This window comes from Pholis gunnellus (genome assembly GCF_910591455.1).
Source record: "Pholis gunnellus genome assembly, chromosome: 7".
Taxonomy (NCBI): Eukaryota; Metazoa; Chordata; class Actinopteri; order Perciformes; family Pholidae; genus Pholis; species Pholis gunnellus.
Genome location: NC_136533.1, coordinates 22,195,534 through 22,219,141, shown reverse-complemented (window position 1 = coordinate 22,219,141; position 23,608 = coordinate 22,195,534). Strand labels below are relative to the sequence as shown.

The 23,608-nt window shown below is 41.9% G+C and overlaps 2 protein-coding genes across 2 annotated transcripts in view; one reads left to right on the top strand and one right to left on the bottom strand.

Moving 5' to 3' along the window:
* The window catches only part of hydin (HYDIN axonemal central pair apparatus protein), a gene marked incomplete at both ends in the record, with an annotated part of 74,100 nt that extends 66,682 nt beyond the window's left edge, over window positions 1-7,418 (bottom strand). The window contains 5 exons of the mRNA XM_079163561.1: window positions 291-490; window positions 1,992-2,126; window positions 2,496-2,615; window positions 6,090-6,215; window positions 7,350-7,418. Coding sequence (XP_079019687.1) covers window positions 291-490; window positions 1,992-2,126; window positions 2,496-2,615; window positions 6,090-6,215; window positions 7,350-7,418 — 650 coding nt within the window. The remainder of the gene's footprint in view (window positions 1-290; window positions 491-1,991; window positions 2,127-2,495; window positions 2,616-6,089; window positions 6,216-7,349) is intronic.
* Window positions 7,419-10,012: 2,594 nt separating this feature from the next.
* On the top strand, window positions 10,013-21,162 carry pnp6 (purine nucleoside phosphorylase 6). The gene is made up of 6 exons (XM_079163833.1): window positions 10,013-10,166; window positions 12,654-12,823; window positions 12,930-13,033; window positions 16,610-16,785; window positions 16,898-17,088; window positions 18,465-21,162. Exons 1-6 carry the CDS (start codon window positions 10,132-10,134, stop codon window positions 18,659-18,661), a joined length of 873 nt encoding a protein of 290 aa, XP_079019959.1. The 5' UTR covers window positions 10,013-10,131; the 3' UTR covers window positions 18,662-21,162.
* Window positions 21,163-23,608: the final 2,446 nt, after the last annotated feature.

The window sequence follows — 23,608 nt, the reverse complement described above, 5'->3', positions numbered from 1 at the left end:
AATAAATACAAAGTTAAGGCTTGGCGTCTTTATACCAGCCAAGGTTCAATGTTGTTTTAGAAACTGGCAGAAGAATCCGAAATGTTCAATACAACTTTGAATTGTAATCAATAGTAATTACTGTAACTGTTAATTAAATGTGTTTACAGTAATACACTTTGCTGAGCAAAATGTTTTAAATTTCAAGTTGTGATTCCTGGTCAGTGCATACATTAAATGAGTATGCATGCTGTATATTAAACATAATGGGTGAAATCACTCACACTCACACACCCTGTACTGACTCTCACCTCTGTGTGTCTAGCTTGAACATGGCCCTGCCGTTTCCTATGTTGCGGACTAGATGAGTCCTCTCTGTGGAGGCTTTCACGGGACAGAGAGGTAAATGGAGCTCGTCACGAAAGTCGAGAATGGCCCGTGGCCCAATGGCACGGATTGGGACCGCAAAGCGCTCCCTCTCGGTCACACAAACCAGCCTGTGGGAGTAGTCCTAGATGGGCAAAAATGAAAAATTTCAGTTTGACATTTGTCAGGTGATGCTGAGCCACCTGCCTCTCCTCAAAGTTAACACCTGGATGGAGACACATCCAACAAGCACAAACACACAATTAGCGACTAAACCGTCATCTTTAGTATTTACTAATCACCCCACAGTTCATCCTCTGGGGGTGATGACACCAGGGGATCATCAAAGTCATTGGGGTGTATCTTTGGGGACCATGAATGACTGTATCCATCCATCCATCCATCCATCCATCCATTTTCCTCCGCTTATCCGGGGTCGGGTCGCGGTGGCAGCAGGCCAAGCAGGCTGACCCAGACTTCCCTCTCGCCCGCAACATTTTCCAGCTCATACTGGGGGATCCCGAGGCGTTCCCAGGCCAGCTGGGAGATATAATCCCTCCAGCGTGTTCTGGGTCTTCCCCGGGGTCTCCTCCCAGTTGGACGTGCCCGGAAAACCTCCAGTGGGAGGCGTCCAGGAGGCATCCTAATCAGATGCCCGAACCACCTCAGCTGACTCCTTTCGATGCGAAGGAGTAGCGGCTCGACTCCAAGTTCCCTCCTGATGTCCGAGCTCCTTACCCTATCTCTAAGGCTGAGCCCGGCCACCCTACGGAGGAAACTCATTTCGGCCGCTTGTACCCGCGACCTTGTCCTTTCGGTCACGACCCAGAGTTCGTGACCATAGGTGAGGGTAGGAACGTAGACCGACCAGTAAATTGAGAGCTTTGCCTTCCGGCTCAGCTCTCTCTTCACCAAGACGGTCCGGTGCAGCGCCTGTTTTACTGCTGCAGCCGCACCGATCCGCCTGTCGATCTCCCGCTCCATCTTACCCTCACTCGTGAACAAGACCCCGAAATACTGAATAATGAATGACTGTACCAAATTTCAAATTTCTCTTGGGACTACAGATGAAAAATAGCCTCTTGGCTAACTCTGGCGCATTTACAGCAATGTTTATTATTAATGTGCACTGTCCCTTATCAAATAAACCAATACATTTCAGGGTAATCCGAATAGTGGCCGACAGTCTTTGTTATCCCTGGTGTCACGCCGCTAGCAAGACTAAAATCAGTTTGATGTTGATCTGTGCTTCTTGGTTCCACTTCCTCCCACAGTATCGGTAAAATAGTGGACAAACTGATGTGCTGGTGTAACCTAATGCCTGACCCTTGACCCTTGACCTTCTGACTGATTTAGCCTTTGCCAGAGATTTGGGCACAGACTATGAATACAAAGTAAGTGCATCCATTTGAATGTATCATTTGCCGTATTAGGAGTGCTTATTTAGAATATTTCCTCTCTGATTTCCGACCCACATCCCATCCTCTGCTCCCCCTACAGGTCCAATTACAACTTCATCTAATCACGTAATCTAAATCAGCCTCTTAAAAGCAGATTAACTCCATGCTTCCATTGTGCTCTCTGAATCCAGCCTTCTGTGCGTGATTATTCTACGGAGCAGTCCAGCTCTCCTTTGTCTCCAGTACCTTGTTCTCCTGCGGGGTGAAGAAGACAGTGAAGGTAGCAGACAGTCCTGGTGCGACCCTGCTGCCTGCATCCTCTGGTCCGACCACACGGAAATACTCAGACTCCGGCAGCTCCAGCTTCACGTGTCGTGAAACCTTGACCAAAAAATAAATAAATAAAAAGATCACACAAACTTTACAAAATTGCAAAACCTCCCCACAGCAACAAACACACACAAGTGATGATTTATTCATTATTACTAGATGGTGTCTTAAACAAATTGCAGTGATAAATCTCCTCCAATCCCCCATGACCCTTTCCATTCATTCTGCACCCCATACACCCAACCCACACTCCATGATACACACACACACACACACACACACGCGCACACACGTACAGTAAATATTTGTCTTCTTCTACGGCCACATCTCTGTTGTTTCAATTCCCAGCTAATCTTCACCGAATCATCAGGTCAGCAGCCGTGTTGTGGTAACTTGTTACGTATCTAAACACTTGCACACCGTGTCAATGTTGCGGAGCAGCAGAGGAAACGTGTAGGTCTGTGCGGGAGTGAAGTTCTGGAAGACCAGCTCAGACGGGTGGGGCTGGAAGAGCGGCTGATCCATATCCACCAAGGAGAACTAAACACACAAGAGAAAACACAACATAAACAGTACTCATGACCACACCTGTCATTATGTAACAGTAAAGATGACTGTTCATCTTACTGTAGTTAAAGACACACACACATTTACACACACTCAATGACACCTCTGACTTCATGGGTATGGCTTCCTGGGTTCCATCAATATCAAAAACATTTAATCATTCATGAACAAATTAATAGAGATGGTAAACCTGCTGAAACTGCATAATAATATGCATTTACTACACTGAAGCATATGATATGTACTTTCTGTTGTACCCACTATAACAAGCATTACATTCAGGTCATTTTAAGGTATTGATAACATACGTACCGTATGGATTCATTTCATTTGTTTCTCACACATTATTCCTTAAAAGTAAGGTTCGACATTTAGGGAAATAAGTTCTCATTAGTTCTCTGGTCAAGATTAGATGAGAAGATTGACACCACTCACTTAACTGTGCGTTACACATGAAGCTACAAAGCAGCAGCTAGTTGACGTGCCGTGTGCAAAGACTGGAAGACAGGTAAAATCCTGTAAAATGGCAAGCTGCCATTTTTAAAGATATAAATGTGTTAAGTGGTGAGCTTTAGAGGTGCTGGCAGGTGGATTTTTTAATATCTTTCGAGCAGAGTCCCGGCGTGCGGTTTCCCCATTTCCAGTCATTACGTAACGTTAAGCTAAGCGGCTCCTGACCCCCATGCTTCATATTGAACAGACAGACATGAGAATCGTATGGATGTTCTCGCCCAATGCTCGGCAAGAGAGTGAATAAAAAGGTTGACCCTTTAACAAATATTTTATAACACGTATGGGGAAATATGCCCTCTTAAACTTAAACTTGCGTCGTTGTCATTCCGCCCGCATCACTGCCGGTCACAGATAAAAAAAGAATACTGTACCGTATATTAAAGTGTGCAATTTTGTGGCATTCAGGATGACCTGAAAAAGATCCCGCTGGTCATCACCTGCAGTGGCCCACAGTGGGGGGGGTTATTCAGATTCACAATTTGCATATTGGACAAGTCAACAAAAAAAGAAAATGTGACCGGGGTTAGATGTAAAACTGGCTCCTCCTAATTATGATGAGCGGGCATTTAGTAATTTAATAGACATTTCACAAACTTTTGATGGCAATTTGCTTCAAGCCCTCCCGTTAAATTCGGACTCTAAAAGTACGGAGCGTTCAGTCACATCGGTTGCCCTTTGCCCATCAATTAGTTTCTGCTGACTAAGGGGAAGCAGCTTTGGTACAATGTTAATGGCCTCAGCGGACAGCACGTGATCTTTATGCCGGGGATTCGTGATGATATGATGAGAAGTTTGAATGCTGCTGGTCTCATCTACAGTTCAAATAAGTCACCTCTATTTATTCCAATATTTACTGAAAATGAATCTATTAATTTACATATTAGTTCAGCCCATACGAATATACATATATATGTTAAACTAGCTATAGTAACTGGTGCTAAAGTGTGTGTATACAATACAAATGCTTCAACAGCACAGTATACTGTAAGTACAATAACACAGGAACATTTTTTAGAAGAATACATTATTATACATCCTAGTCTGGAAGTCTTTGTAGTGAGGAGACAGGCTGTCAAAATCTAAAAAGGTTTCTATGAATTTATTTCCGTCTCAAATTCTTTAGTGGACTCCCCAAGGTTTCATTCCCATAAAGATCAAAGCCAGCAGCTGAGGCGTGTCTCCTGTCCAACGTTTATGTTTTGCCGTAGGCTGTTGTCACCATCACAGTGTTGGACCCGCCTCTAATGCGTGTTTCAAGTTCAAATGACACAATGACTGGTTTAACCGGGTCCCTCATCCTACTCAGAGCTTACAGTAACCTTTCACTGTCACTGTACTGTCTGACACTATGGTCTCTGGTTGCTCTCTCATCAAAATGTTGTTTTTTTTTCTGTGGTTTTGATTAAATAAATAAAATAATACGGTACACAAATGTGAATACAGTACAAAAATACACCAGGATATTGCAATAAAGTCACATGAAATAGTTCTATTGCAGTTGTGTAGTCCGGCTAGGAGGCAGGCAGGAGAAGGGGATGCCATGTATATGCTATCATCCTATTTCTACACTAAAGATATCATTTGTAAAAATGTTAAAAAAAACACACACAAAAATTTGGAAGCCAGACTGTTAGGCTATAATTATTTACTCAGCTGTTTTAAAAAACTATATTTAATTTCCTTTATTCTTTAAGTTTGGGTTGTTTCAGGTTTGCTACACGAGCCCTCGTTTTCGGACCATACTGAAAATATCCAGTAAAATAATAATTAGCTTGTAAACCATGTTAAGTTTCATCTGTTGAATTCTACCTTCAACAGGGAGCCGATTCAACTCTTTGAAATAGTTTGGGCTAATATGCGTTCCTGGACTGAGACTAAGGACGACCCTCATTAGTTTGTTGTGAGCCTTCTGTTCTTTGAGCTGTGCCACTGTACCTGGTTATGCAGGTGTATTGAACTAATGATATTGCTGGTGTCCTCATGGTTTCCTTATCAACGTATTGTTGCCAGATACTTTGTCTTTAAGTGGACCTTCCCAATAACAAGGAAATGTTGTGGAAATGTATCGTTCTTTTACATATAACTAGTATCGCTTAAATCTGCATATGTGCAGGCGAGGCCAACCATTTAAAACCTAATGATAAATGATCTCATATTAAAGGTATTTTAGCATTTCTGGCTTGCTGTAGTGTCATCCTGATCTCACCACCTAACCCTCTTGTTACTAAAAGGCTGGAAACGTGGCCTTGGTGTGTCCATCGGCAGACAGGGGAGGATGACATCTGCGAAGGGGGGGGGGTGAAGGGAGAGGAGACAAGATAATGTGCATATATACTCTGTTTTGTCTATTCATTGTTGTTAGACCTCCGAACCATCTGTGGGGAAAGAGCTCTATCCATTCAGCTGAATTATTCTTCGTGTCTGTTAAATAAATACGTTTTTTATATTTCAAGAGGTTTCTCATCTCGATTATTTCTCACCGGGAGGTTAAAAAGATTATTTTCCACCACAAGTAGCACTTCTCCTGTATCTTTGTTCCATTACATTCAACAGAAAGACTGGTTAGAGCCTTTATTTATGCCTGCAAAAACCATGGATGCAGATTTGCCTCAGTGCAAGTAGGACTCGTTGTTAACATAACCAACAGTACTGCTAACTTTCTGGAGCTCTTTACAAAGTGATTCTAACTGTTTCTAAGGACCCTCCAGTTACTAACAAAGTTGAATCAGGGATTATAGCTCATTATTGCAATGTAAGCTCATTGTAAAGTGGCTATTCTCCAGAGTTTCAACAAAGTCTCTCTGGTCGGGAGGTCTATATAAAGCGCCGATCGGTATTGCTTTGTAAAAGTCAAATATCAATCCAAACCGCTGTTTAAGGTTCATTATATAGTGAAAGCATAGCAAGTTATTCAGCTATGGGGGTATGATTTACTTTGTGATGCGTAGTGTTGCTCATGTCCAGCAGTTCCAGGATGCGAGGCTGGTGCATGTCATCGGTGTTAGCCATGCGCTCCTCTGTAGACTGCAACATCTCCTGGGTGTAAGCAGATGGAGTCACCTGCAAAACACACAGCAGCTCAGGCTATTATGTTAACGGCACTGACAGCCTGTTTCCTGTCTCTTAATTCAGCACTGTATGGCACCACATCAAACAAGACTGTTACTGCTGATAGAGAAAATGGGGGGGAGAGAAAAAGATAATGAGCACAAGAGCTGCAGACTGTCAGCTATGCCACATATGCACGTATGAAGCCTGTGGTTAATATCCTCTCCACACTGTCCTCTGGCAGCTCTTAATCACTGCACCAGAAGCAGAGAAACATCTTACTGCACTTAGCCTATTTCAAGGTTGGGTCAGAAGGACGAGAGCTCAAAATCTAAATGAATAATGTAGCAGAGGGGGTCATTGTATATGGATTATTCAATAGCTGCCGGTTAGATATGTATTCATAACACACTCTGTTATTCGGAGACAACACAGTTGCTCGAGTAAACACTATTCTTTAAAATGATAAGTTGTGAAATAACTTTAGATGGTGACTTTAATTTAAAACGTAATCGTTTTGTGTTCGCATGGAGAAATGCATGCGTAATAGCTGACAGAACACTACGCTGAAGGGTGTAATGGTTGCACTTCTCTTTTGGCAAATGTTACGTATTATCGTCATATTATATTTATATTGTTTATTACTAATAACTGTTTGTTACGCTCAGCAATATTTAAGATAATAATTCATGCAATTATTCAATTACTTATCAGTGTTTGGATGTTTTTCACACAGACAATGAGCAAAGAAAGGTTTGTTAGATGATTAAAAATGTAGCTATCACCAAACTTCAAATCAATACAATCAACTGCAAGTAAAGTAAAAGTACGTCCTACTCGTGTCACCTAAACACCAGCAGCCAAGGAGAGCAGAGGCCCAAAATCGCTGAGCTGAGGTAATTGCAACAGAACTCTGCAGTCGGATATTGATTTTTTTTCCCTATAAGAAGCCAAGGTAATTATTAGGCCAATCTGTCATTGGAAGCAGCTTCTTTAAAAGAACGGGACGACGTCCAAAACGTGGGTCATGAGGAATTGGGTCCCGGTTAATTCATGAGAAAACCCCCAGTTTCAAAGTCTGACTAATGTTAGCTGGCTACTTCTTATTCTGTGTGAAGTTACGAGCAGACATGATGATATCCTCACCCTCTTTGGCTTGAGAGACACTTTGCTCTTCACCCCATTTGTTCTTGGGGGAGACGAAATGGCTGTCATGTTTTATGTGTTTTGAGCACAGTCACCTGCAAAAAAAGAGAGAAACGGACATGGAAGAGAGGAGACGAGAGGAGAGGAGATGAGACGAGAGAGGAGAGGTGTCATTAAGTACTAGATTGAGCTAATTAAGTGCCTACTGGATACTAAATGCGCAATTATCAAAGACAATGATTTACCCTGGTGTGATGCTAACGTTGCTAACGCTACAGGCTAACAGTATCGAGCCAAGTTTAACGTTAAATTCTCTTTAGTAAACGTGTAACGTAAAGACTCGACCCTCGCTGCTTCAGCGGGAAATTACTTTACGTTAAATGTTACTTTAGTTGGCCGAAGTATCTGTTCAAATTTAAAAAAAAGTTACTTACAGTAGGCTAATTGGCATGACAGGTACAAAAAACCTTTAACGTTAGTTGCTAAGTAAGACAATACATGGCGTTGTCAGAGTCTTCGGCCGTTTAGTTTCCTAACGACGTTTAATTTAACTGTTCCGGTTTCCTACCTTGCGTCTCTTCCGTCATATAACGTCAGAGTCAGCTTAAAGTAATGAAATAAAATAAGTACTAACCTCCCACTAACGTTAGCTTACTACCCATCAGATGAATAGAAATCGGTTTACAACTCTTGTGTGGCTTGTTACCCTGGTAACACACTCAGCGACCTCCCAGTAAACTGCTTCCTGATTGGCTGCGACTAAACTAGCTGCATACATGGTGCGCTGCTGGCAGTTTACCTTCGGGATTTCTGGTAGAAGTACTTTTGGAACTCCTATGGTTTAACAAACATACTTAGGTTAGGAAAATATCATATTTTGGGTTAAAATAAACCTTTTCTGGCAGAAAGCCCGGAAGGCAAACTTACAGCTTCAGCGCAACAAATATGTTGCGCTTAAGCTGTCTCTCCTAATGAAACATCATACAACCAGTTTGCTTCGGTCCAGACCTTTGAATCTGCCCCCTCCACCGAGTTAGAGTCGACTGGTTTTGTGTTTTTCTCTTTTAACTCACTATGCCCCACTCTTAAAACACCGGCAACTCACCTGTTGACTTACAATGACGTTAGATTCTGGTGGCTACGTTGGTCTCTAGAGATTGGTTGGCAAAAATCTTTAACAGTGCATCATATTTGTTATGAAGATCATATTTCGTATATAAAATCTTAATCAGAGAATTAAAGATTACAAATAGATGTAACCAGCACAACACTCCCTAAACTAAACTCTAAACTGTAGGAAGTAACATCACATGGAAATACTCAATTATAATGTTCAAGTAGGCTACCTCACAATTGCTGAGGTTTATTTAAATATACTCACTTTATGTGTGTGATTTACTTTGTTTACTTTTAGAAGTTCAATTTAAACCAAATGCAGCTTGTTTCAGACGTGGAATTTGACCTTGATTCAAATTATTGCAGCTTTTCTTGCGCTGAGAAGGTGAAATGATCTTTGCAGACTTAAAAAAAAACATTTACTGAAAATGAGGTTAATAACACAGTTACTTTCTGCTAATCTAAAATCCCTGGATAATCCATGGACACATTGAAGAAATAATATCTCTATATCCAATAACAAACAGAAAAAAATATTATATTCATCAAACCAATTCTCACTCTCTCTTGCACACACTCACACACACACACACACACACACACACACACACACACACACACACACACACACACACACACACACACACACACACACACACACACACACATGCAAGAAGGTCATAAGGACAAGTGTGACTACAAAAGGGATTTGAAAACCCAGTGAGCATGTTGACACCGCAGGAATTTCTAATTGAATCTACAACTTTACAAATCCACATATTTATCCCTCTTGACCGACTGTGTTCATGACATATATTTGGACTGATATCTTACAGAGGGTACTAATCTTTAACTCTGTTCACATAAATACCTTTCACACAGGACCCAATGTGGGAAAGGTATTTATGAATGGGTTTTTTTTTGTAATTTTGCTAAATTACAACAATATTCACTACAGCTGTGGTTATAGTAGCCTAAATATTGAAATATTGTATTTGATGTGTCATTATACCATATTGGTTTATGGTTCTCTTGACTTAAAGGCTCACAGTCATATAACAGCTGTTGGCACTCAGCTTTTGTGCTTTCTCTGCTATCACTTTCATTCTTTCCTTCTAACCCATGAGTCAGCACTTTCAATTGTTGTGCAGCCGGTGTGTGGGTGTGTGCGTTTGTGTGCGTGAGAGAGGGAGGAGAAGTTATTATAGCTATGGTTCAGTCCAGGCACATATGCATTGGTTGCAAGTGTTTAACCAACAAACTCAGTGACTCAAAGCGTTGGGTTGTTTATCACTCGTTGCTGATCTTACATAATTCCCCTCATCTTGCTGTTTGTCTTTCCCTCTCTTGCCCCCTCATTGTTTCTCCCTCTGTTCCCAGCCCTGCCTCTATCAGTGAACGGATCAGTGAGTTGCGCAGCCTGCTAGAAAATTGGATTTAGTCTTCTTCAAAGGGACCGGCAGTCTGCGTAAGCCCCGCCCCCTTAGCCCTGTAAGCCATGACGTCGGCGCGCAGCACGCTCTCCGCCACTCCGTCCGTCCGCAGTAGCAGCAGAGTCTCCATCAGCCGCTCCGGCTCCACCACCCTGAACTCAGCACGGGCAACGTCTGTCAAACAAGACACAAACAGCGTCTTATCAGTAGATTGGTCCCGCTCGTCGTCAGATATGGAAGCGGCATCCTCCTCCACCAGTCAGTGCAGGTAAGACAGATAAGGCTGGATGTTGATGTTGGTGGACCGGAGTGGAATGAGCTTCATGGTTGTCAAGGCCACAGTCCACGCAAACGCATCTTGGCGTGGACTGTGCTGTGTTCATGTTCCTGTAGCCAGAGCTAAAGCAACATACATGCTTTATTCCGAGGATTAGTAGCCTCTATAAGGGCTTCCCTCCCAAGATGACGGCTCTCACTCTGACGTCACCGTGTGTTACAGGTGGTGGATCTGCCGTGTGTACTTCAAGTCGAATTCATTTCGTTGATAAATATCTTTGCTAACTTAACAGGCCAGTCTTGTGTTTCCAGTTCACTGACTAACACCGGAGCTTAGCAACAGCTCAGGGCGGTTGAACCGGGAGGACATTGCTGTGTTGTGTCTGCCAAAAAATGTGTAGCAAACAGCCTGGAGGCCGTCCCGCTCCGCTCTCTGCTCTAGTGCCCGAATGTAAAGTTCCCGGCAGCACCATGGACAGCTCCGCGCGCAGCAGGTCGGTCTGCGAGAGCCAGAGAACGGAGAGCCCACGAGCTCACTTCCTGCTCCGAGTTAAATCTCTTACTCTACTGTTTCATTATGCAAAGGCTACTGTGTTTTCAAAAGCCTGTGTGAACTGGCTGATCATGAAATGTGATGACTACACAGATATACAAGAACAACAAGCATTAAAATAGCTTTTGGCAAATAATAACAATTATATATATATATATATTCTGCAAAAATCTTAATTAATTAAATAGAGTAAAACTAGCCGTTACTCTTTCCATATTCTTAAAATTATTGTAAAATTGTCCTGATATCTATTTATTGGAAGGTATGACTACTTAGGTGAAATTTGTCATTTGAGTGATAATTTATTTATTTTTAGGGTAAAGTTAGAGCAAGCTTAAAATGAATCAAATTCACACAGCACTACTTTGATCCATAGGTGTAGTAAAATGTATTTAGCTTCAGTAAGCTAAAACACAGTTGTGGGGATAATAGAAGCTAGCTAAAAAGTTAGCATCAGTTTTGTGTAAACTGTTTTAAACAGCAGGAGATTCCCGCCACCAACTGTCATTAGACCGCAAATAACAAGATGGCTGCTGCAGACTGAATCTTTGAAGATGTGAGAGGTTATGTGTGTTTGTTCTTTAATGAAAGGGGGTTAAGATTATGTTGGAGGTTCAGCCATTGTCAGAATGTCCATTGTGTGAACACCTTTCTTAGTCGTTAGCTGTTAGTTTAGTCAGTTTAGTTTGCTATTAGTAAATTCAGCAGCTGGACACATTGAGAACAGAATTTGGTTTTCCTCTTCTTCAACCTCCTTGTTCATAGGAACATTTCAGTGACGCTCATATAAAACATCACCGCAGAATGACAGACACATGACAGTCATCATGTTTTTGTTGGATACAAGATTTTTATGGCAGGTCTACACACTGGACACTGGACACTGGTTTCAGTCTCTCGGGTTTATGATAAGAAAAGATGACGTTCAGTTGTCGCGTTACACAAACATGAATTGCTCTCATCCCTTATCGCCTTATGTTGGCACCCACAGGGATTCTGTTTATGAATCACACAACAGAATGGCAGAAGTTACAGCAGCTGGAAGTATGCCTGATTGTGAGTGTGGTTGTGTTTATGTGTAAAGCTGCCATTATCTGAAGAATTATGTGAAGGGCAACCTCTGCAACTGACAAGCCGGTAATGGCAGCCATGCAACAATTGTGTCACAGTAGAATAAATCGATCACGTGTTATGATAATTCTTCCACAGGTTTGAATACAGCAATACACATCTGCTTTATTTTTGCCATGACAAAGTTTTAATGCCAGTCACAACTTTAGATATTTAGTTGGGGCATTATTCACATTCATCACTTTGACTTCACCCTGTCTCTGGTGCCAACATACCTACCGATTCCCAGTTCCCTTTGGAGCTGAAGAAAAAAAGAAAAAGGGCAACAAGGGGAAAATGTGGGAAGATTGAACATCCGTCTCTCTCCTGCAGATTGGTTCGGTGAAGGCTGAAGCCTAAAGTGTCATTGTGTTTTAATAACAAAGCACAGAGGGCTCATTGACAACGTTATAGCTTAACAACCAGATTCATAACCAGAATTACAGACTGTTTCAGACTTTGTAGAATGTTATACCTTGAGGCTTTTCCAATGTAATCAGCATCCCTGATAAATAATTTGGCCGTTACATGGCAAAGTAAAAACCCAGAAGTGCGTTGCCCAATGTTGTATTTATCCTTATTTCTTCCACAATGTTCCCTCCATTGCACTTTCACTCCTGCATTGCCAAGTGTCTTCCCCTCCTATTATCAGAACAAAAATCGACAGTATGCTAAATTAAACTGACTTCTCTTGTCAGCAGTGTTTTACTTTTTGCCTGGGAGTTAGAAAAAAAAGAAATCACGTTAGATAGTATTTCTATGATTTATGGTGAGGTAATATTTACCATGAATCAATGTTCTTCCCATTGTCTCCAGATACAGTTATGAAGAGTATAAGGAGACAGCAGACTGGCTTCTGGCCCACACAGAGCAGCGTCCTAAAGTAGCCATCATCTGTGGTTCGGGCCTGGGCGGACTGGCTGACCTGCTGGATGACAAGACCACGTTCCCGTATGAGGATATCCCACATTTTCCCACCAGCACTGGTAAGTTGTCTCTGACAAATTGCATAATTATCTTAAAGGCATGTGTTTTGGAAACTGTAAGTAAGCATGCCATAGCAGCCGCTCATACTGAATGTGTGCCGTGCAGTGCCGGGCCATGCCGGGCAGCTGGTGTTCGGGAGGCTGCAGGGCCGTGACTGTGTCTGCATGCGGGGGAGATTCCACTTCTACGAGGGTTACAACATACACACGGTACGCTACAGTACATAACTGCTTTTTGGTACCTTTTTTATTAGTAAGACCAGCACAGCGTTATTGCTAAGATGAAAAGTTCACAGCCATACTAGTGGCTGTGTGATGTTGTAATTGACAGTTAAACGCTGAGGTAATCATGCTCACAGTGAAAATACTGACATGCCGAGGTGTCAGGTTCGCCCGTTTTAGATTAGCATGTTAGCATGCTAACATGTGCTAATGAGCCCTACTACAGCTGAGGCTGATGGGAATGTCCTTAGTTTTGCATGCATTTAGTCTAACGTATTGTAAAACATTGAAATTATGACCCGATGATGATGCCAGAGGGAAAAAAAAGGGTTCAATCCTGAGGGTGAAGGAGGCGAATGTGTGCATCAGATTTCAAGGCAACTCATGTAATATATGTTGCTACATTACACTCAAAGTCACAAATGCGTAACTTCAGGTTGTGTTAGAGGAATATTCAGGGTATCATCAAATCTCAAAGCAATCCATTTGAAGTTGTCGAGATATGCAGTCTGGACTAAAGTGGTGGACCCACTATTGCCACCCTAGCTTGGCTTAAACACTATGTGTTGTATCTTAGAATGACATTGTTTGCATACTGGATTTATCTATGTTAGTATTCGTTATGCTGGAAGTAAATTCATTTATTAATGACTTAAAATGAAATTTGAATGAACACCTTTTTTTTGCAGTAATGCAGACATATCCATTTGTTACTACTCTAAGTTGCCTTATGAGCAACTTTCTGTGTCAGTTTATGTCACAAGCCATTTTGGAAACTTGCTGATGCGAATGATATACTATACAGGATAACTGAGTCAAAGCTGGCCGTTTCAACTCTGACTTTGTCAATCATTTTGAGAAGAACATTCACAGCTTGTGTTAGGTGTAGGCTTTAATCTTTAAACCACGGACATGTGCAAACACTAACTTTGTTATTTGCGTTACAGAGGGAGGCTCTTTACAAGACACCACCATTCATTTTGCCCCACATGATCTCTTCATTTTAAATTCCAATTAGAACATTGACCTAGTGATAATTGTAGATACAGTATTTGTGACTACTACTTATATCAAAATGTATAGTTTGGTTTTGAACATTTTACAATTTAAATTCAACAGCTCAAACCTTCTTTACACACCCTTTCTAAGGAAACGACTCTCAGAGACACTTAAGCTTTTATCTCATCCTCAATCATGCTTTTGTAATTGTATTATATAAACTTGTGTAAACTTGATATATGACCATATTATAGCTCACAACTGGCTAACAATTTACTCTGTGTGTTAAATGATCAGCTGCAGAATCATGATGACAGTAAGAAAACCACCCAGTGTGTCACAGTGTGGATACGGGACTGGCCTTTGGCCTCTGGAGACACTGTATCCTGGTTTTATTTCTTATTACCAGCTGTGATGTGCCATCATATAAAATGATCCATATAATCCCACTGTATCATAAAATCCAATTTCATACATGCAGCAATAGAAAGCCAGATGCATTATGACCCTCCTGTCTCCGGTTGAGACTTTAGACAGCGATATAATGGATGAAATTCCTCCAGTTCAATCACCACATGAGTTGAACTTTAAAAGATTTGTTTCTGTCCAAGCCAACTATGGTGAATCTTCACAAGACACTACCAGAATGACTTAAGATTTCATCAAACTTGTTTTTTTTTTCTTTTTACAAAGTGAACTTAAACACTGACAATGAGGAAGATACAAATCATACCCTCTAAACTAAAAATCAATCAGGTTTGAATTGCAATCAAACACCATGACCAAGCTTGTTTACAAGATATTAAGTCAATGCTGATCTACAGAGGAAACCACAAAGTGCACCTCTGGATGGATGGGAAAAACAACAGTGAATTTGAATGCTATTGACTCTTCTAGGCCATAAATAATTCATGAACAGTTACTGATTGGTTTCGGTTAAACTCCAAAAACAAACTGCTCGCAAATTTAAACTGTCGACTGGACTGTAAACAAATACAACATGAAGCAAAATCAAATACTATAACTAAGAATATATTAAATAATAATAAAAGCATTCAAGTCAAACTTCCACTCAAGGCACATTTCAACACACATGGCAGTTGTAGCAGCTTATCGCGCTTTTTTCAGGTTTAAAAAAAACAAACACATTTACCTCCAATGATGTTGATGATCTAGATTTAAATGAATGCAAAACTTTGCTTTACGGTCAAATACCCTGAAAAAATAATGTCAAACCCATCAGCCTCAGCTCCACTTTTGTGGTTAGTGCTAATTAGCGTTAGCATGCTAACACACTAAATAAACATGAAAATAGCATTGTCATTGTAGGAATGTTGGCATGCTGGTGTTACCATTGAGCTCAAAGCATCAAACCACAGGAGCGTATCTAATTTCCCAGGTTCAATCTCCTCTTAATATTACTCCTTCAGGAGACCTTTCAAAGGGTTTTATGTTGTCAGCAATGTTTTTCCCTATAGCCACAATGTTTCATGTATGTTTCTCTGGGTCAGTTGTGTCGTTAATCGCCCACCTACAGCTAATAGCCTACTGATGTTTAACTATACTCCAAGAAAAGTGCGCCCTCAGATTCTCTCGATTGATATAGCCACAGTGTCTGAGTGGATTTTTTTCTATTTAAACTACATCTCCCTTTGTTTATTTGCAATTTGAACTACGAAGATAGCCCTCACCCATCTTATACAATGAGGACACACAAGGAGGACCTCAATCGATCGCTAGCACGGCTGTACCCTCTTAATCTTGTTCTCTTCTCTAAAGTCCTTTTTGTTTCTGTGTTGCTCTTTTTTGTCTTCCTCCTATAGGTGACATTAGAAATCATTGACTGAAAACGAGCTTACATGGGTGAATATGTATCGCCACCCAGGAGCCTTTTGGCAAATAATTGAATCAAGTCAACTCTTTTATTAACGGCTCCCTGCTACAGTGTAACTACAGACAGTCCTGCCATTACATATGCAGCTTACTGGGCTTGCATTTCATCCCTGACAAGGCCGAAAGTATACACTGACAGCACAGTCCGCTGCTACAATATGCAAAAACGCATATCCAAACAGGCCAATAATCCAAAATGACGGCGCATGACCTTATCGAGGAACCGGGGTACTTGGAGACATTTCTGCATTAACTAGCAAATCACTTTCGGAGGCAATTCAAGCGACAGACAAATGTGAAACAGAAACAGCAATTTCAAAATGGGACTGCGGTGAAAAGGAGCATTAGTAGTTATTACCGGGCCATCAGCTGCAGAAGCACGATTGTTTCAGTCATGCACAGTTCAACAAGGAGCTACAGTAATAACAATGATCTACTGTCTACTGACATCAGTGTATGCGGAAGGTGTCCCCTTTCAAATATTGTGCTTTCTCATGTGATGCATTTTCTCCACTGTTGTTCCCGGGTGAACCCCATCTTGTAACTCCCATTCGTAAACAAATTCTAATAATAATTTATTATTAATAACAATAAAATGAAAACGGACATGTGTCAAAGCAATAGAAGAACAACAGTATCTGTCTCTGAAGCACGGCGCGTTTGTCATTCCAGGTGACGTACCCGGTGCGAGTCTTCTTCCTCCTGGGCGTGGAGACTGTGATCGTGACAAACGCAGCGGGGGGGCTCAATGGCAGCTACGAAGTGGGAGACATCATGCTCATCAAGGATCACATCAACATGCCGGGCTTCGCGGGCCAGAACCCGCTCTGTGGGCACAATGACACAAGGTACAGCACAAAAAAACGCCAATGCAGGACTATGAAAGTTAAAAACGTTGTGCATCGGCCACATCTTTGTCTTATTGCCATGTCCCATTCATTTATTTGACATTTTCTCCAGGTTCGGAGAGCGTTTCCCTTGCATGTCGGACGCGTACGACCGTGAGCTGAGGGCTCTGGTCAAGCAAACGGCAGAGGAGCAGGGCTGCGGCAGCTTCCTGCAGGAAGGGGTTTACTGCATGCTGGCTGGACCGTCATACGAGACCATTGCAGAGTGCAGACTCCTGCAGAAGCTGGGGGCTGATTGTGTGGGTTAGTACGGCTCTCTTGTGCTCACTTAAAGGGATACTGATGTGTCTCGAAAGTGCATCTACAACAGCTTGGGGATATTTAAATGAATATGAATTCATAGTTCGGATAAGGAGAGATATAATGCTCTGAACAAATACAAACAGCATTTGAATTTGGCAGTGGTAGCCCCTTCTGGAATAGGAAACAAATAGGCCCAGGTCTAGATAGTATTAGCTCCAGTATTCAGAGAGCGAGATTCGTCGTGAATAACGTTTGGTTTTCAGCAGATTTGTTGGGCAGTGCAGGATAGAGCTTGACTGATGTTGCACAGATGTTATTTTTACATCATGATCTGATATTGTACCCTGGCACCTTGCACAAAAAGAGCTATCTGAAATGTGTCAATAGCTTTCTCATTTTTCTTTTATAGACAATCCAGAACAGCTTCAATTCCCTCTAGACCTCCTCCCATTTCAATCACAACTTTTTTTTTTTTTTTGCAATATGACCCGATAGCTATTATGGTGGATATTCGTACCTCTCATTTAATAGAAGAATCATACAGTATGGCCCAATGCAAGTCTGATTTTCCACTGTTAAAACCTGCTGTTCTATTTCCATTACTTTTCTCTTTTTTTGAAGGCGGGGTTCAAATATAAATCATGTTTTATTATTTGACCAATTTAGGTAAGTTTGAAATATTGTCACGGTGCAGGGAGCAGGACAGACAGGAAGGATGCAGAATGCAGAGACTGATCATTTAATAACACAAAAAGCTTACTGATTCAAGTGGACGGGACGAAAACTCCTTCCAGCAACAATAGACGAAGGACAGAGGAACTGAGGTGGTATAGATAATGTACATCCCAAGTCTCTTATTTGTCATTTCCTCTCTCCTTGCATGGTTTCCTGCCATGTGTCTCTCCATGCATCCCTGGGGGGAGGGACTAAGACGCAAGGAAAAGATGCAAGTGAGGGAAACGGGGATGCAATTAAGAGACTTGGGATGTACCCATAGTCACCGACTAACAAGGGAAGGCCTAATGAGGGACAGGTGAAACTAATCAAGGCAGGGCAGACTATCAAAAAGGCGGGAAAACTCACAAAAACAGGGCGTAAAACCAAATATGACACATGAGGAGTGAACTTCAAAATAAAATAGGAAACAGACGAAACAAAAACCCAAGAACATGAAAATGATTTTGTATATTGTATGTGAATATATATATATATATATATATATATATATATATGTGTATGTATGTGTATAAACTCTTTAAATTAACACTCTTACAATTCTAAATCACATGATTGATTATTATATGATTATTATATTATTATTATTATGCTCATGATTAAGTCAGTGCACCTGAGACGGACTTCTCCCCTCTGTCTAGGTATGAGCACAGTGCCAGAGGTGGTGGTGGCTCGTCACTGTGGCCTGCGTGTCTTGGGCCTGTCCCTCGTCACCAACAAGGTCGTGACGGATTACGACAGCGCTGAGAAGGCCAACCACGAGGAGGTGCTGAAGACCACCCAGCGCAGAACCCAGGACCTCCAGAGGCTCGTCAGCCACCTCATCCTCAAGATCTAGTACCTTCATCTCAAATCTGCAGACAGAATACATTTCTAGCCTCAGAACAACGTTGTTGGTGACTAACTTTGAACAAAGGGTAAAAATGTGTGGATAAGTTGTCACTTATTTGGGTATAACTGGGGGAGTGAGTGAGAGGTTTTTGAGGTAGGGAGCAGAGTAAAGATAAAAATGTTGAGAATGTCAATAGCTAGAAATGTCCACGCCATTTGATGGATGTTGGCATTATTGCATGTGTCTAGTTTGTGATTCAGTGCTATCACAGCAGGACTTTCACAACCCTGGATCCAGTCCCCATGAATCAATTTCATGGAGACACCTTAGTATATATTACTCACAGCTAGCTCAATGTGTTCTTCAGAAGTGTAATATAAATTGAAAGAGAAATAATTAGCAGGTTAGCTATTAATCGGAAAGTTTTAAAAGAAGACAAGGGTTGGCTTTAATTTTCATTTTTGCCTGTTTTCGGTTTAGCACTGTCCAATCCTTTTGGGGCAAATCATTAAAAGAACTAGGGGGTTATCAGAACCCTCGAAACACATAAAAAGTGACTTATCACCGCTGGTTGGAAGATTCAAGTATATTTCCCCGACAGACTGCTGTTGCCTGTGGCTGGTGTGGTCAGAAGCATACACCTGTAACCACACCCTGCAGTGATGTCACCGTGTACCGACACACCCCCGGAGTACACTTTGCATCATTGCAGCAAGTTGCTCTCTCACAAAAAGTGATGCACATGTATCATGAGGTCTGGAAACCAGGTTTGGGAAATGTTGAGAAAGTAGAATTAGATTTGAAATGACACACTGACTTTTATTTTTGCGTTTGAGTCCAAATCCAGAGTACTGTGGTGGCTACTTGTGATTATAGTACACCATTCCCTTGGTCATGTTCTCATATATCCCAGATCATGTATCAGTAAATGTGATAGGAATCGGAATAGCAGCAGCGGTGGCTGTTGTACAACCCCCACCGGTGTGTATTTCTATCCAGCGTTTGTACTGCCGGGTCCATTGGGTTTCCTCTCTACACTACTACGTGTTAAAAAGACTGGGAGCTCTCTGCCGGCTGAACCTGTATCTTTGATTGCGTCTAAACGGTTTAATGAATTTTAGACAATTCTGTGATCGGCTCACTAATGACTAATAATAGACACACAAAACGTTTACTTTTAACCTACTGGGATGATTGTGCCATGGTTAGTAGTTATGATCACTGGCTAGCATCCTGCTCTTGTAGATGGAGACTCAGCAACATGTTTTTTGTTTTATGAAACAGATGATTGTCTATAATTAACACTCGTAGAGTGATACCCTCCATTATTTAAAATTACATTTGTTGTATGGGTACATGCTGTATGTCTTATATGCCTTTAGCAAAGTATGCACCTATGAAAGCATCGTTCATAGCTTAAGTTGTATTCACTGTGCACTTATGCGTTGGCCTTGAAATGTTGGTGCTTGGATAGAGAAATTGGATATTCCACATAATAACAGTTGCTAATTATAGAGAATAGAATAATTCTTGTGATCTAACAGGATTGTTGGGACCACCTTGCACCTGCTTTCCTTCATTAGATGTTTGCTTGTTATTAACAATGTATAATAAACGCTTATTTTAGCTATAAAGCATAGTGGCTACATTTTGCAGATCAAATCAGAGTTGCTTATTTTTGAAGTAGACAAATTAGTTATTTTAAATATTTAATGTATTTGATGATGAAGTGTTGAAATGGCATTGTCAATGTCAATCCTGGAAGGATCTCCATTCAATAAAGGTCATGGAGTTTTAGCTGAAAAAGCCTGTCCACAATCAAATCTGATCTGAAAGAAATGCCTAAAGTCAGAGGCTAATCTGGTCAAGCAGCAGTGATGTATGAAGGTTTTTCTGGGGTAGGATTGTATTTGGATCCCTTTTATTCGTACACCAAGAGACCACAGCACTGTAATATCAGGGAGGGCTGTAATACCTGGGTCTGCAGTGTTCAATCTTCTCCAGGACGATCTGGAACCTCCTGCCAGGTCCCCTCGACCGTCTCATTCATTAGAGCTGCAAAGGCCAGAGAAATCCTAAATCAGCAGTCCAACATCTTCCACCATCTGTATCAGGCTCAACATCAGGATGCTAATGGGAGTCTTAAAAGAGGAATTCCACTCAGAGTGAAGCCTGCCATCATCGAAGTGTCAAATCTGCTCCATAATAAACATGAATATTGTTGTTTACATGCAAGTTATTCATTTGAAGATTCACTTTCCATGCTCAGTATTTTCCTGTATGGGCACAAGTCGCACATGTTGCATTTTATTTCCTTGTTAGTTGTTTGTGAAGTCTTCCACATGATTGCATTATAGACTGAATAACTGAAGGATGTTATGTGTTAATCATATTTACTGTGTCCAGGTCTCAGGTTAGAATCTAATTCACTAAATAAACAATAAACCCCGCTATGTCTCTATTGGCGTAAAAATACTTTATTTTAATACCAAATGTTGCTGCTGTCAAATAAAATCTTGCAGATGACATATGGATGCTGGTATTTTCTGTCATGGGTGAGAGCACGCGTTTATGTGTGTATGTGTGTGTGTGTGTGTGTGTGTGTGTGTGTGTGTGTGTGTGTAGGTGTGTGTGCGAGTGACTGAGTGTGTACTGAAGGGTTATGTCACCTGAATTAATCAACATGGTTGCTTTCAAGGAGAACCCGAGTTTCTTCCAACGATAATGATGATCAGTGAAGGAACCGATATCCGCGAAGAGCAGGGAGATAAAGGAGAAGCGCGCGCACACACACACACACACACACACACACACACACACACCAACGCATCCACTCGCTCTGTCTCTTTCAAGCCTTCACTTTAAACACACCTCAAACAGGCGACGACGCCGTGAGATTGAGATGAAGTGGAAACGGCTGTTCCGCGCCCGCGCTCCTTTCCGTTCCATAATTCATCCACATAACGGTGCGCAGAGGTGCAGCCCACTGCGGAGCTGAAATATTCATACAAATGTACGAGGGAGGCGCAAACACAACACCTCCAACAACTGGGCTGAAATTGCACGTGCGCACGTTTGCGCGACTCAGCTTCGTGGCGACAAACGTGAGACGCGCTACGAAATACGTGCGTGTATAGGACGCAAAAATAGCGGCGTCCCCCTGCTACGAATGGAGGGACGCGGTAGACAGGCACACTGATAAAGACGAGACGTTAGGAGAGACTAAAGAGAATTAGAGAGGGGAATGAAGTGGGTTTGACTCGGCAGTCCCCGCAGGCTGGCGACAGGCCCCGTCTGTATAGTGTAATGTTGATTCATCTATTGTCGCCGTGCCACGCGAGCCCAGCGCCAGCTATTGATTATTACAGGGTGAGAAGAGCAGCTGAGGAAATGCAGCGGGACAGCTCTGCTGAGTTCACGCTCTTAAACACTAGTGTCACACACACACACACACACACACACACACACACACACACACACACACACACACACACACACACACACACACACAGACACACGCGTGCGGCTCTCGTGCACTGTCATGAACCTGAGCTCGCGCTGAGTCTGTACAGCACCGCTCCTGTTAGTGGATGTGACTTCTGACAAGCGTAAAGAAACCAGCGTCTCCGGTGACTTTCACGCGCGCGCGCTGCCCTGCAAAAGGAGTCGGCTGCCAGCGAGTGTGTCAGCACTGCATACTGTACCGGCATGCAGAGCGGGGTAAATGACTGCCCCTCGACCTCGGGAGGGAGACGTGCCGAGGTCGAGTTCGACAACGCATCTTTATGCATGACGGTGCCGGCTTGGTTTGTCTGAATCATCTTAATTATGTGCCCCATCAGACCACCTGACGTGAAGCAGGTGGCTTTATAGCTAAGACACAATGACTTGGCCTGGGGTGTTGAGGAGCTGCAGTATTTATTTAACAACAAATCAACAGCACACAGACACTGTAACACACACGTGCAAGTTATTCCTGAAAGAAAGTTGCTACTTGTACAACACATTTTATTAAAAAAAAACATCTTTAAAATACATTTTAGAAAAAATCATCGACGCTTTGAACCTGACAAATCTTGATCACATTTCAGAAAAAAACAAGAGTTCAATTATTTCTTGCTACTTGCTCCATCAGCATTTAGTTGCTAGATTTACTAAACACAGTTGTAGGTACAAAAATCAACTAAGAAAACACCCAGTTCTTTTAAGACCCGTGAGTCAGTTGAAAAAAGTATTGATTCTCTTTTTCTTCTCTGTTTAACAAGATGTCTTTGCAGATTCCATCCATCAGCAGGAATATGCTTCTAGGGATACTTGCCCTCCTGCTCATTACAGTCGTAATACTTCATCCTGAATATTATCACCTCTTGGAGTAAATGAGTTGAAGAAATATATATGAGTACTTTTTTTTTTAAATCCTCATTCTCCTAATAGGATCCTGTGGCTTTGACTGCCCCTCTGCACATCAGCATAGCCATTAATGAAAACGTTTTTTTTCCTTTTTTCTTTTCTTCTAGAATTTACATTTATTATGTGGGCTAATCACTGCTGGCTGGAGGCAGTGTGGGAAATGTGATTAGTGTGTGAGTTCTAATTAAGTCTGCTCGGGGAGCTGCACGCTTAGATACACACACAGATGTAAGGGAGGAACACACTCAGTCAGCTCACACACACATGGAAACACACACACATCCATTTCATGTGCATATAGAAATTCGCATATGCACTGGATCACACACACACACACACACACACACACAAACGCACACACAGGATCTACTGTAAAGCATGATGATGCAACAACCAAACACTCTGCTCACTATATCTGCATCTTTCTATTTTGTGTCTCTCTCTCACACACACATATACACACTCACACATCAGTCTGTCCACTGCAGTACCCAAGACGTCCTATCACACATCAAGCTTGAACGCACAGAGAGAGAGAGAGAG